Genomic DNA, 13589 nt, shown 5'->3' with positions numbered 1-13589 from the left:
GTGCGGTACTCGAGAGATTAACGAATACCGAGATGGTACTGCATGATTCGATAGTACATGTACTTGCAAGTGTCTCTTAAAACAATGTCTGCCTGGAATGCGAGCTCATTAATAAACTCGTCAATGTTACTAAAAGAAAATTCTAGACAACTGCGTTGGAAAGAAATTAGAAGCTATACTTGTTGGATGATAAACCAAGTATGTATAAAGTTTCAACGTATCGAACAAGGAGGGCAAAAAATAGAATCCACTGTTAGTCAAGGTCAAGGAATTTGTTGGATGATTGACCATCGTAATTTCAGCTAGTGATTTTCACAACGCTAATTCTAGCATTACTAGCATCGCTTTGCCTTTAATAAAGCAATGCATATGTTCAGAACCAAGAGACTTAACGCAACTCGTTCTACTCATTGTTACTATTCTTTAATTGATTGTCTGGACTCCGAAATTTACCACTAACATTGCAAAGATTTCAAATTTATCAAAATTAGAAAACAAACGACAAATTTTGTCGTTACAGTGCGCTAACCAGAGCTCTACATGATGATTTTAGGTTAAGGTCATGTCGGAAATTTTCAACCAACAACAACAAGGAATGAATTTGAATTGAGCATTTGGATGTAATTTTTGATATTTTTGGATATTATTAGTCAGCTCGGAGCCCTGAACAAGGTTTATTCTACAAAATTTTTGATTTTCATCCGTACCATCGGTGGCAGTGGTACATTGGCCATCCAGTCTACGAGGAAAGTGGTTGAAAACTGGTTGGGATTGCAACCGGTAGTGGTTGGAATTCTAATAGCAACACAGCACAAAAATTCGGACCCATAGATGCAGGAGAAGCTGGTAGGCATGCTAGAGAGATTAAAAAAATATGATTTTCAAAAAGTCGTAGATGCGTGGATACATGTCGGATGAGACTAATAAATAGTAGTATAGGAACATATAACCTCTATCAATACCCAAAAAATTGTACGACGTAGACACCGACAATAGCTTAAAGTGTTTTCTTGATATTTAGTCACAGAGGCGAAACTCAGCGTCCCATTAACCCATTTAAATTCTGATATGCTGGCAGTTTTGCCTTTACATCGACACCGCTTTTGCTATGACTCACGTCAACAGTGTCGCTCTGTGTTACATGGGTAAGTGACAAGAGTCGTTCTATACGACAAAGTTTTGGACATGGACCTGAAGTAATAATCAAATAATTCCTTACTTCGGAAACAATTTTGAGATACTCTTTAATTCAATCGTCAAAACGAGCAATTTGCTTCGACAACTGTTAATTTCGACAAGTGTAGTTGCATACCTTGTCTTCGGCCCTACACTTATCGATACTAACAGTTACCGAAGCTATTTTCTCAACACTTGAGTTTTCTATTATCTCAAAATTGTTCCCTCATGTAAGGAATTATTTGAGCAGCATACATTGAACACTGTAACCTATTATTGTACCCTCATGATATGAATGATTAAATCGTTTTTGACTAATTTTAGTGACGATGATAGCAACCTTCCTTAAAAGTAGTACTTACGTTGAGGAACTTAACAAACACACCGGTTGCACCATAAAATTCTTCGTTTATTTCGATATCGATTTACCTAATTGATTTTATCAGAAAGTTGAGCAATTTCGATTGTTTTCTTTTTGATTTGGATGATATTAAAAGTAAAAACAAGCCGTTCATAACAAAACATAGAAAATTATTTCTTCAACCAACTTTCAATATCGAACTGTAATCAATGGTCTATCTATTTATACTGAATAATAACAAAACAAAAAAGTGAAATATATAATTTCTCAAAACAATCAATCGAAACGTACGTACAGCATATATGTACAGCCAACAATAACGTAAAATATGGTAAAATTTTCATCGATTTCCTTTTCCTTCAATAAAATTTTTCTGACACGCCAATTTATAATGTTAAATGTATGTGCGCTGAGCTCTTAAAGTATAAAATAAAAATTTATTTCACAAAATATTGACGGTTACGTGAATATTATAAATATAAATGGGAAGTCAAATATTGGAATAGTTTTTATGGTTTTTTAATTTTGCCATTGCTGTTTACAATTCATAAATTTACGCATTCCCCAGAAACTAAATCACATCTCTCTCACATGTTTTATCTTCCATTAAACAAAAAACATTAGAAACCAGCAACATCTGTGTTATTTCGTTATTCGAATCAATAGCAGTTTATCATATAAACGAAAAACGCCCATTGCATTTTATTTTTAATGTTTTTTATTTCCACTGTTACACATAGATCTATACAGTCGCTGGGATGCATCTAAACACCCAGTATTCATTTCACAAAAATTGTGGCATTCGATTAAATATTTATCTTATTAATTTACAGATGATGGCCCCAATGCCTAGCAAATCGCCAGCCAAGCGTCCCGCCTTTATGTTGTCGGTGACGGAAACAGATTCAGCGAGTTCAGCATCTATGAGCACTCCAACCAGTAGTTCAGGTAAGCTTTTCTCATCGGATGATTGAAAATAGCTCATATTGGTACTACGAATAAAATGATGTTTGTGTTGACGCGCTGGATGCGTGATGTCTTGGAAAACACCCTCTACGCGATACATACAATATTCACAATGCATTGAGTTCGAGGGGGCCAATCACTTCAAAATAATGGAAGACAAATCCCAACGGTGATCCCTTGATCGTAGCCTTTTTTGTGAATCAAACCTATACATATTAGGGTGTAGCGTTTTGCAAGTTTTTTTTTTTAATTTTTTAAGGCCTGCGGGTAGGCTTGATGCAAAATGGTCCTCTGATCACGAAAATAACAAAAAAAAAATTGAAGTTCCAAGCTCCCATGCGCACCCCTGAAAACCGACTTTTGCAGAATTGCTGCATTATTAACGCCAGCAATACTAAGAACAATTTGTAACCGTTTTTGTATAAATTCTGTGAAAAATTAAAAAAATATGGTTTTTCTCGTACCATTTTCTACACACTAGAAGGTCATCGAATCTGCAACCCGGTGAATCTTTACGTCGAGTCTATATTCGTTTGAAAGCTCTTGAAATTCCCTTTAAAATGAGCTATGACACGACTATATTTCTTTCCAGTCACATATTTTAGAAAGCTTTAAATCCAAAAAAATTCTGAAAAAGTCATGGTCGGGAGCACTTTTTGTAATTGTTCAACGGTGGCTCAATTTTTTTTTAAATTTTAAAGTATGTCAAATTGAAGCCATGGTCTCTACGATTAATTATCATATACACTTAAGATATATTTTTCCGCACAGCCGGCAGAACTAATCTCACTATGACTTTGGGACCAAAAAAGTCGGTTTTCAGAGGTGCGCATGGGAGCTTCGAACTTCAAATTTTTTTTTTGGTATTTTCGTGTTCAGTGGACCATTCTGCATCGAACCTACCCGCAGGCCTTAAAAAATTAAAAAAAAACTTGCAAAACGCTACGCCCTAATACATATATAGTAAGACATTGGACCAATGTTTCGATCTGAGAGAAATTTTAGATATGTCTTTCCACATTATGCATTTTAAGAGTGATATCGCCAAAACTTGAACCAATTTTGTTGAAAATGAATACAATGGTTTGGCGATCCGGGCAAGCTATAGCTCGTTTGACACGTCGTTCAATTCTGAGAAATAGGTATCTTTTACTTTTTTGGTTAGTTTTCCGGTAAACTAACCGAAAAATGGGATCCCATTTTCGGAGTGAGCACGCGAAAAGTGATTGCATGTCAAAAGGTGGTGAAAACAGTTTTTTTTGTAATAGCTAGAGATAGACATGTTTCAAAAAGTTGAAATGTTGTAGGAATTCAGGCCATTGACAGACCTTCATAAAAAGTATCATCATCGGTAAGGGCCGCCACCCGTTCTGGACTCATGACTCAAAATATGGTCAATGTTTGGACAGTCCTGCTGGCTTGCAACAGAACTTTTCCGCGGAACTTACCATAGGTTTTGTAGCTGGACTCATCCTCTTTCGTTCCATGTAAAATAAACCCCAGAAAAATTGTGTTGCAAGCCATAAAGTTAGTTGAAGTAAAATCTATGCCCAGTAGAATCATAATGGTAAGTTCCGCGGAAAAGTTCTGTTGCAAGCCAGTAGGACTGTCCAAACATTGACCATATTTTAAGTCATAGCTCCAGAACGAGTGTGTGGTAAGCTACCACTAAGCTGAACAAAACGATAATTCGTTCATTTGTATGTGAGGTCAGGAAGGTTTTTTCAAACCTTTATAAGCTGCACATATCAATGTGATGAAAGTTTTTATTCTTCTGTAGATACGAAATGAATTCGTTGAATTGGCAACCAACAGATGGTCAAATCATCATAAATCTCGTTGACTCGAATGCTATGTGCAATTCATCACATCAACAACGAATCGATGTCATCTAAATTCTTAAAGATTTAAAATTTTATTTCAAGAGTTTTTAAAGAATTTTACGGAAATTAATGCCAACAATCTATGCCCTCTAAATGAAAATAAAAATCTCTCGATTGAGTTTTAATCGTTTGGACAATTAATTTTCGAGATAGAAATCTGGGTTTAGACTTCAACCTTCACTTTTTAAAGCTTCAACGGAAAGCTAAAGTTTTTTTTTTTTTTTTTTTTTTTTTTTTTTTTTTTTTAAAGCTAAAGTATGATTCAAACTACGATTCAATCTGTTACTTCTTTTGTTTAACACATTCAAAATAATTGCGACTTGACAACTTTCGGCATCCTGGACTTTACTTAAATAGTCGTGAAATGCCACCAAATAAATTTCTAAAAATCTAGAATTTAGTTTTGGATTTTTAGAAATTTATTTGGAGGCATTCCTCGACGATTTAAGTAAAGTCCAGGATGCCGAAAGTTGACAAGCCGCAATTAATTTCAATGTGTTAAAGTACTGTTTTGTGCTTCACCGAAAATCTATTACTTATCAAGTTCGACTACACGTTTTACTATGTAAGAATACACCAACTAAAGGCTAATTTTTTACTTTTGTCGTCGCTGTCGATAACAGATGGATAGCGGTTTCTGAAAGCCTCAAAATTGGTTATCTGAATCTTGTGGTGATCACAGTTTGCCATTGAATTGTCAAGCATCAAGTAGCCTGCACTCCAGCCTGTATATACCGTGTAGTACAATGCGTCAATAAAACATTCACTATCCGGCTTCGACCGATATCACATCTACGAGTTTTCCTTATAGTTAGTTGACTGTAGATGGGTTATCATATATGGTCGAGATTAGTTCCCATAATCCCTTCGAATGGATTTGAATAAAGTCTTCAAAGTAAGATCCCATAATGGCCATTAAGTCTTAACGCCTATCTGTGATGACTACTTCACAGTGAAGTTGGATATATTTCAATACAACTAATGAAACACACTAGATGGCAGATTGGCAATACGAGCCGAAGCGAGTTTAATGAGACATTATGTTCGATTAGTTCAATCCCTAACGTTTACCAAACGACACAAGTTTTTCGCACAGGTAATGAACGTTTCGTTTATCAGCACTAGTGACGCAAAGTTCATTTTTTGGAGTATTAGATTGCACTCCCCGTTGTTTCTATGTTTTTAACTTGGTAAATGTACGACAATCAACATCGTTACCTAACTACAAAGGATATGGCGTAAATGATGAAATTATCCGACCGAGTCATTAAACATGCTTTCCTCTCCGTTTCTATCAGTAAAAAAAAAAGTTTTTTGTCATGCAAAACCGTATCATCATCATCTTCTCCAATCCAATTTACTTGCTAATTGGATATTTTCTGCTTTTCTTCTCTAAGTAAATGAGCCGCAGAAACACACTTAAAATGTTTCTATTGAGAATCGAAGACCTACTTTTAGTTTCAACATCTATACCATCCTACAGCGTTTCTTCTGTAAACCGAATGCTGACTGATTTGATTGCAATGGAAATACGTTTTTATTTCACAATGCGATGCATAAATTCGCTATTATAAGCTTCTGAAGCAATAAAGAAAAAAAAATCAATTTTATTCAAATTAGTTTCTGTTTAGAAACAAAGAGAATTCTCTCTCGATTTCTGACACACAAAAATTATATTCAAATGCAATTATTATGTTGGTATGTTGGTCAGTCATGATATTTCATTATTCTGAATGTAATGGTCAAGGTTAATTAGTTCTAAACATTTTTTTTTTGATTAATTGAAAACTCGTTTTGTGTGCGAGTGTGTTTCAAAACGATGATAAATTAATTTGACTGTTTAAATGGGATTTAATTCATTGCAGACGCTCCAAAGTCACAATGCTCGTCGTTGTCCGATGGCGAATCGTTTGAGGGATTCGGTGAGAATTACAATCAGGAAGGTGGTATCGATCTGGAGCTTGCACCACCGCATTCAACGCAAATTGTGTAAGTCTTTTGTGATGAACATTGGTTTTGGTTTGTATATAAAATATTTCAATTAAATGTTGTGTGTGTGCGCACGATAGTCAGATTTACTGAAAAAAGTCAATTAAATTTTCTAAAAATTAGAAAGTATAACATGTATGTCTTCTGTTCGATTTAATGTGAATCGCGAATTCCACATTAAAACCGTTTTTGTTTTTACGTTTTAAGCACGTTAATGTTTCTCTCACGCTCAATATAAATAAACTGTTAAATTGCCCACTTAGGCGCACATAATATACCTACACTTGTACGTATTTAACATTTCGCTATTAGATTTCCAGCGGTATATTATTGATCGAATGACGCCCGATATAATTACACAATGATCATGTGAATTATTGTGAATCATAAACATCTTTAATGCTGAATTTTATTTCAAAGAATTTTTTTTTTTTTTTGGTTTCTTAATGTATATAATTTCGACCGAATCGACCGAACCGAGCACACATCCACACATTAAAAATCAAAATCCATAAATAAATAAACATACACGCGTCTATGTCTATCTGTTACAGTGATGATGAGAACAACTCCATCTCACGGCATACATGGGCTCGAACGAGTCTACGACGAACACCTACAAGGTAGGCAATTTATAACATTTATTTTTCAGTCTCATTAATTTCGATTGCGGTGTTTATTGTGAATAGAAAACATCGAAAACAAAATATTTTTTATCTGCTCTATTCACTGCAGTCGCATACATCACTCTCGGATATAAATTGTGTAATACAAAGATTTTGTTTACTTTTTTTTTGTTTGTTCTTGTAGCCATGAAACTTTGCCAAACAGACGTTGGGGCTCCATGAGACAGTAAGTTCTAATTATAATTCGTATTATATAGTTTAGCTTTGATATTAGATGCGATTAATTTATGTTGCGTTCGCTATTATATTAGTTCTTTGACTTCTGTTCGCATAGTCTTTTCTCCAATTCGTTTCATTGTTTTGATTGGATATACTGGTTGTTTGGATGGACATGCTTTTTTCGAAGCTTATTTGTTTATCTAAAACGGTTCATGGAGATCAGTATTTATTTCTCTAGCATTAGCTTATGTTTTTCGATGAAAATGGTTTATATGCAAACTATACTCAGCTAACGGCGGATAGAAACAAGCATAGCACATTTGAGAGCATAATAAAGGGGATTATGTTGTTTGTTGGACATGAATCCGAGAATTAAAAATATCGTACGCGGAATGAAAATATATCGTCGAATGTGAGATAATATTTTGGATGATAATATTTTCCCGCTGGTGGCGATAATGTTTTACAAAATGCTAAGACGATAATGTTGCTTCGCCAGTCATGCCGTTATTCACCACTGCTGTATGTGTCAGAAATGATTTGTCATTTTGTTTTGCGAAATTATCCAGGTTCAGTATTTTATGCTGGCCTAGATTGATTACAGAAAATTGACCGAAGATTAGAATTAACAGCAGGAATATTACCAGTATCATAATGATGGTCTTTTACTTTTGATGATATCTTTTCACCAGAATCCTTTTTCAATAATATAGGACCGCAATAACGACCACGAATGTTAGCTGTTCAACAGAGAAAGTAGATTTGGCTGTAGCTTGACCAGCTCTGCGAAAACTGAGCATTTTACGAAAATTTCGTTAAACTGCTGATTATTCTCAGAGCTGGTCAAACGACTACAGTCAAAACTAATTAAATACGAGACATGCAAATATTGGCTTCAATTTTAGCTAAGCATCGATGCCTCTTAATCGAATTCTGAAATATTATGTCTTGAACATAATTACGAAATCTGTTACTTCTCTTGATCTAAGAACTTAGAACAGATTGATACGAAAATCTTTTACTTCTTTTGTTTAAACCTTAGAGTAATTATACCTAGAGAGGAAATTTGTACGACGAAATGTGGTCCCAACATCAGTTTGTATAAGATACACATTTCGTATAATTTTACACCAATACATGTATACGTTCGCTTTTGATAGTTCAATTTGCCCTCTTAATTAAGAGGGCAAACATATATACCAATAAACATTTCCTATTTGATGTTGGGACCACATATTTTACGTAGTTTTGTTCGAAATATTTTCCTCTCTAGGTATAATTACTCTTAGGTTTAAACATAAAAAATGTCGCTCTATTAGAACAACATAATTAATATTTTAACACTAACTTTTGCGGTCACAACTAACAGATGACGTATTCGAAGTATGATGTCAATACGAATGACATTGATATAATGGGAATAAAGGGGTACTCATCAGAACTTAAAAAATTGGACTGAGAATGTGGAGGGTCAGACACTATGTATAATAAGACTTTTTCATGAGTAATCAGAGAGGGGTGGGTTTCAGAATTGTACACAATGAATTGTAAGTTTTATATGTGCAGGTGATTTATGAACAAGCCCCTGCGGAGTCATCTAACATTTTCAAAAGAAATGTCTGGTTTTCTTGGTATATTGAACGAAATAAAATTTTACCAACAAACACACCTACAGTACTGAACATTTCGACCTGATGAATCATACAGAACGCAGATCGGTACGGTTCGTACTACGAAACGAAAAGAAGAAATTAATAATAAAAAAATACGACGAGATGACGGTACATCAACTGTGACCCAAGCAAAATACCTTCGTTCGTGCATATAGTCACTCTCAAGTAAAAACACATTCAAACGCAACAAGTTAAACCAGCCAAAGAAGGTCGTGAAATGTTACATGCAAAAATACGATTATTGTCGCCCGCGTTCAACAAACGGTAAACTTATTAGAGTTCATTTCAGAGATCAAGCGACGAAAAGTGCTTGAGAACGAGAGGCTTAAAAATGAAAACTATGCGTAAACAATTGAATACGATTGCAACGTTACCGTTCAATTTTTTAAATGGAAAGTGCTAATTAGTTTACGAAGGCTAACACTCACTCCTCATTCTTTAATTATCGCTGCTACAATCCACATTTTAATTAAGACAAGTAAAGTGTTCCGTCTTAAAGGCCAAAGTCCCAAAATGCATTATTCCGTCATTGTTGTACTCCCACGACGATTTGTACTGTACGTTGCAAAATTGATGATCTTTCTCATTTACAAAGAGAATAATTGAATTGTTCTTCCCATATCGCTAACACGAAGAACAGTTTAAGTGAATGGCAAGAGATTACTCATTCCTGCATAACATCAAACCATCTTAATTACATGGTGTTGCACTTAATCATAGTCAAGGCAACTTTAGACTATTTCTATGTCTCTGAGAACTTTTTTATACTAATGACACACGGGGGAAATGCAGCGATGCCATTTTGCCATTCATGCTTAAAACTTCTTCTATGCGAAGTCTGTATTTGAGCAGGTCTTAAATATTGTAATCTCGGAAAACAAATGTTTGTAGTTTTGTGAAATTTACTTTAATTGAATTCGGATACGTGGTACGTCGATTCGATGTTTCCATTTAAACTACTGACCTTTTATGTACTATCCATCATCGTCCATCCTCTTGTAAAACGTGTCATACAATAAACTAAACGCATACCGACTCAAAAAACACAAATCTAAATGAATCACCGAACGTGGTTCCCATTCCCATTCAATCCATAAAACAATCAACGAATGAATTCCAATGCACGCAGAACATTTTTTATAGTTCCATTAATGACGATGGTTCATTCCATCGATGGATGTTGAGTACGATGTTGCGATCACCTACCAACACACAATTTTCAACGCATAAAACAACGAAAAATGCGATCTATCTATCCCACTCTATCCAGCGCACGTATCGTGACTTGAAAATCTCAGAATTCCAAAACAAAACAGTGATATAATCATGCGCGACCACCTTCTTACATACAAACTTGTACAATTTTTGTTCAGTTGTCAGCCTTGTGCCTTTCGGTGAGCACGGTTTTTCGTATATTGGACTGGTTTCGTATTACCTTTTCGCAGTTACACTTTTTTGTGTTTGAAAGAAATTTTTTATTTTGTTGATTTAATTTCGCAACGTGATTGAATGCGTGTCGTGTGTGTGTGTGTAGATTGCATTTCATTGTTTTCGCATCGATGTTGACGAATTTCTAGTGTTAACTTGTCCATTGAAGAGAGTTAGTGGCTTTGTAATCATTCCGTTCAATTGAAACGACAATAATATTGTAGAACTAACCACCAACATTCATGTGATCGACACTAACATTTTTGTATTTTAACTGATGGTTTATGCTTTGAGAATTTTACCTGTGTTGTGTGTACCAAATCACAAATAAAATATGGATAACATCTACAGATATGCAATGCAATATGACCATTGTAAAAAGTGTGTATTTATTTACCAATTGTGTGCCATTTTTTCATACACATCCATAAATGCTCATTGTTTGCCTTTTTTATTACAATTTTTTTTTTGCATAATTTAACCTACTCCATTCCGAACAGTGTTATTCGGTTCAGTTTGGACATCACATTAAACGCGTTGGGAAAAAAAAGTGTGTATTGACACAATATCTCTCTCAATACCTTCACTTACAATGTGTTTCTAAACAAATCAAAATAAAAATCTGTTGCCACTGTTGCAAAGGTTATTCGAGAATGTGTAAATTATGTCGTTAATGGCATGCCAGTACCTATTTGTAACACTCAATGGACGAGGTTCGAATATAATGTTAGCAAAAAATATTAATAAAAGTTTTCATGCATTGGAAAGTACTTAACATTATTGAAAGTGTATCAATGTTTAGATTGTTGGGATTATTACGAAATCGAAAGATTGACATACAGTCGAGGAAATTTAGTTTTCGGGTTTTCCAAAGGTATTAATCTTATTTAACCCACACTTTATCCCACAACAATGGAATCCACAAATTTAAATTTAGTTAACACAGCGGTCACAATGACGGCGCTGCAGTCACGATTTCAAAATGTGATATAGGGTGGATAAACTAAATTTTGGTTTTGGTTACATTTTCTCTTGGTTTTTAATTATTACATCACAAATGATGATTGTGAAGATTTCAAATGGACGGCTCTTGGTGTTTCTCTAATTTTTATTCTATATCCTGCAAAGCATTAATTGTAGCTACTGCGTCCAGCAACTTTTTGATCATTCTTCAGCGACAAGTTTTTTTTTTCTAATGGTGCTCCGCACTTTACATCGAACTGATGCAAATTCCTTTATGAAGAGAAAACAAAACCACATTAACTTCACTATTATTCACAATTATTTTAACATTTAGATCAATTTGGCCGTTGAATTTAATGATCAAAATTTTGCTGGCCAGCATTTTAGATGAGACACATAAATAAACAAACGTCTGATACATATCATGACAAGCACACAATATGTTTTTGAAGACAATAGAAGCGATGACGGACGTAGGGTGGCTAAATGTACAATTATATTTTACGTTCTTCTGTATGTTGAGACGTACTGAACGCTTTCCTATATCGTTCACTGATACAAAACATCTTTTTTCAAACTCAAACGGTTTATATTGCATAAATTTACTCTTAATTTAGAAGCCTGATGTAATAATTAAAAACCAAGAGAAAATGTAACCAAAACCAAAATTTAGTTTATCCACCCTATATCACATTTTGAAATCGTGACTGCAGCGCCGTCATTGCGACCGCTGAGTTAACTAAATTTAAATTTGTGGATTCCATTGTTGTGGGATAAAGTGTGGGTTAAATAAGATTAATACCTTTGGAAAACCCGAAAACTAAATTTCCTCGACTGTACCCATTTTTAATACCTTTGTGTTGAAGAACAAGAGTACTTATTTCAGCTCTTACAAACGGGCAAGCACATCGACGTAATAACATAAAATCTACGACCTCTTTCGTTTAAAGTGCAGCAAGAAAATCTTTTACTTCATTAGTTGTCACATTCATTTTGGCTATAAATACGGCATTAGCCGGTGATCAGCGTTTATTTTTATCAATGCTGTCGATAGCAAATGATTCGTTCCTAAATAGATACGTACTTTCGCGGTTGACAACTGAGGATGATAATCTATTGAATCTAACGAAAAACTATCAAATCAAAAAAAAAAATTGCCCTGACCCTAATGAACTGTCGAAATCAAGATAATCACTGGTATGTCTATGCCTGTCATGTCTTGTAGACTTAAAAGCGTTTACTATGCTAGATTTTGCCATTGAATGATGTCATAGCTATTTACTGTGGTGGACGTAGATTTTAGACACTTTAACGAGTTGTAGCCCCAAGGAAGTGAGGACGACATATGAAAGTGCCTAAAATCAACCGTCCACAACAGAAGCATATACAACTTTTCATGCTGAGGGCATGAATTACGAGACAAAATTTAGTTACTTAGTCGACCTGGAAAAACTGATAAAGGGAAAATTTTAACACTGTGTTCTGATCAATGAGGTTTTCAGCTTAAGAAACTGTCAAAATGGGTTTATCGGTCGCAAATTTGAATATTTAAAATAATTAACAAAACCGTCCCATGGAAAACGTTTAAACTCACAACCGACAAGTGGTTTTCTTTCAAAGATCTCTCTTAGACATACTTTTTTGTCGAAGAGTTACTGCACTATCTAGCTACTACATTCTCGGTTAACAAAATTGCCCACACGCATATTTGATGTACAAAACGAAATGAATGAAATTGTAAAGATTTCGAGCTTCACACGAGACACATAATCAAACGAATCTGTTATGTAAGAGCAACAAAAATTATCAGATAAAATTAGAAGTTAAGGTCCCACAATATTCGAGGAAGTTTGTAAACGTTTACAATTCTCTTTTTCTACGAAATCGTAAGATTAGACGAGAAGAACGCACACAGGTGAATGGTGAATTCCGTTGGGATTACTAAATATTTTTAAAATTTTCCAGCGATAGAATTCGAAACTTATCTTCTACGTGTGTCTGGCAAGACTAATCCAAACAGCAGAATGTTTTTATAAATATTATTTATGTGGAAAGAAATCTAATGTTGACGCTGTTGGTATACATATGTCTGCTGCATACCTAGCAGTCAGTCAATTTTTTTTTTTGAAATATTAAAATTCAACTATTAGTCTAGCAAAATGAATTATCGACAATCGACTTCCAGGAGACACCATATTTGAAGAAATCGAATTAAAATAAATTTTTTTTTAATGTCAAACACCCAACCAAAAATTGAGTTGCTTAATATTTATGTCACGAACCATGCGTGATTATTGTTTGTAAT

At 34.5% G+C, this 13589-nt stretch overlaps 1 protein-coding gene across 9 annotated transcripts in view; it reads left to right on the top strand.

The window, feature by feature from the left end:
• Positions 1–13589, top strand: part of LOC119078251 (rab11 family-interacting protein 3) — a 46545-nt gene that overhangs the window by 8198 nt on the left and 24758 nt on the right. For 3 of the 9 annotated variants that reach the window (XM_037185735.1, XM_037185730.1, XM_037185731.1), the window contains exons 2-5: positions 2371–2485; positions 6252–6375; positions 6930–6998; positions 7186–7227. In XM_037185735.1, coding sequence (XP_037041630.1) covers positions 2371–2485; positions 6252–6375; positions 6930–6998; positions 7186–7227 — 350 coding nt within the window. Of the gene's footprint in view, positions 1–2370; positions 2486–6251; positions 6376–6929; positions 6999–7185; positions 7228–10267; positions 10703–13589 lie in introns of those variants that run through there. The other 6 variants (XM_037185736.1, XM_037185742.1, XM_037185747.1 and 3 more) reach the window with 5 other exon arrangements.

Source organism: Bradysia coprophila, unplaced genomic scaffold (genome assembly GCF_014529535.1).
Source record: "Bradysia coprophila strain Holo2 unplaced genomic scaffold, BU_Bcop_v1 contig_248, whole genome shotgun sequence".
In the NCBI taxonomy this organism is placed as follows: domain Eukaryota; kingdom Metazoa; phylum Arthropoda; class Insecta; order Diptera; family Sciaridae; genus Bradysia; species Bradysia coprophila.
This window is presented reverse-complemented; position numbering and strand designations above follow the sequence as displayed.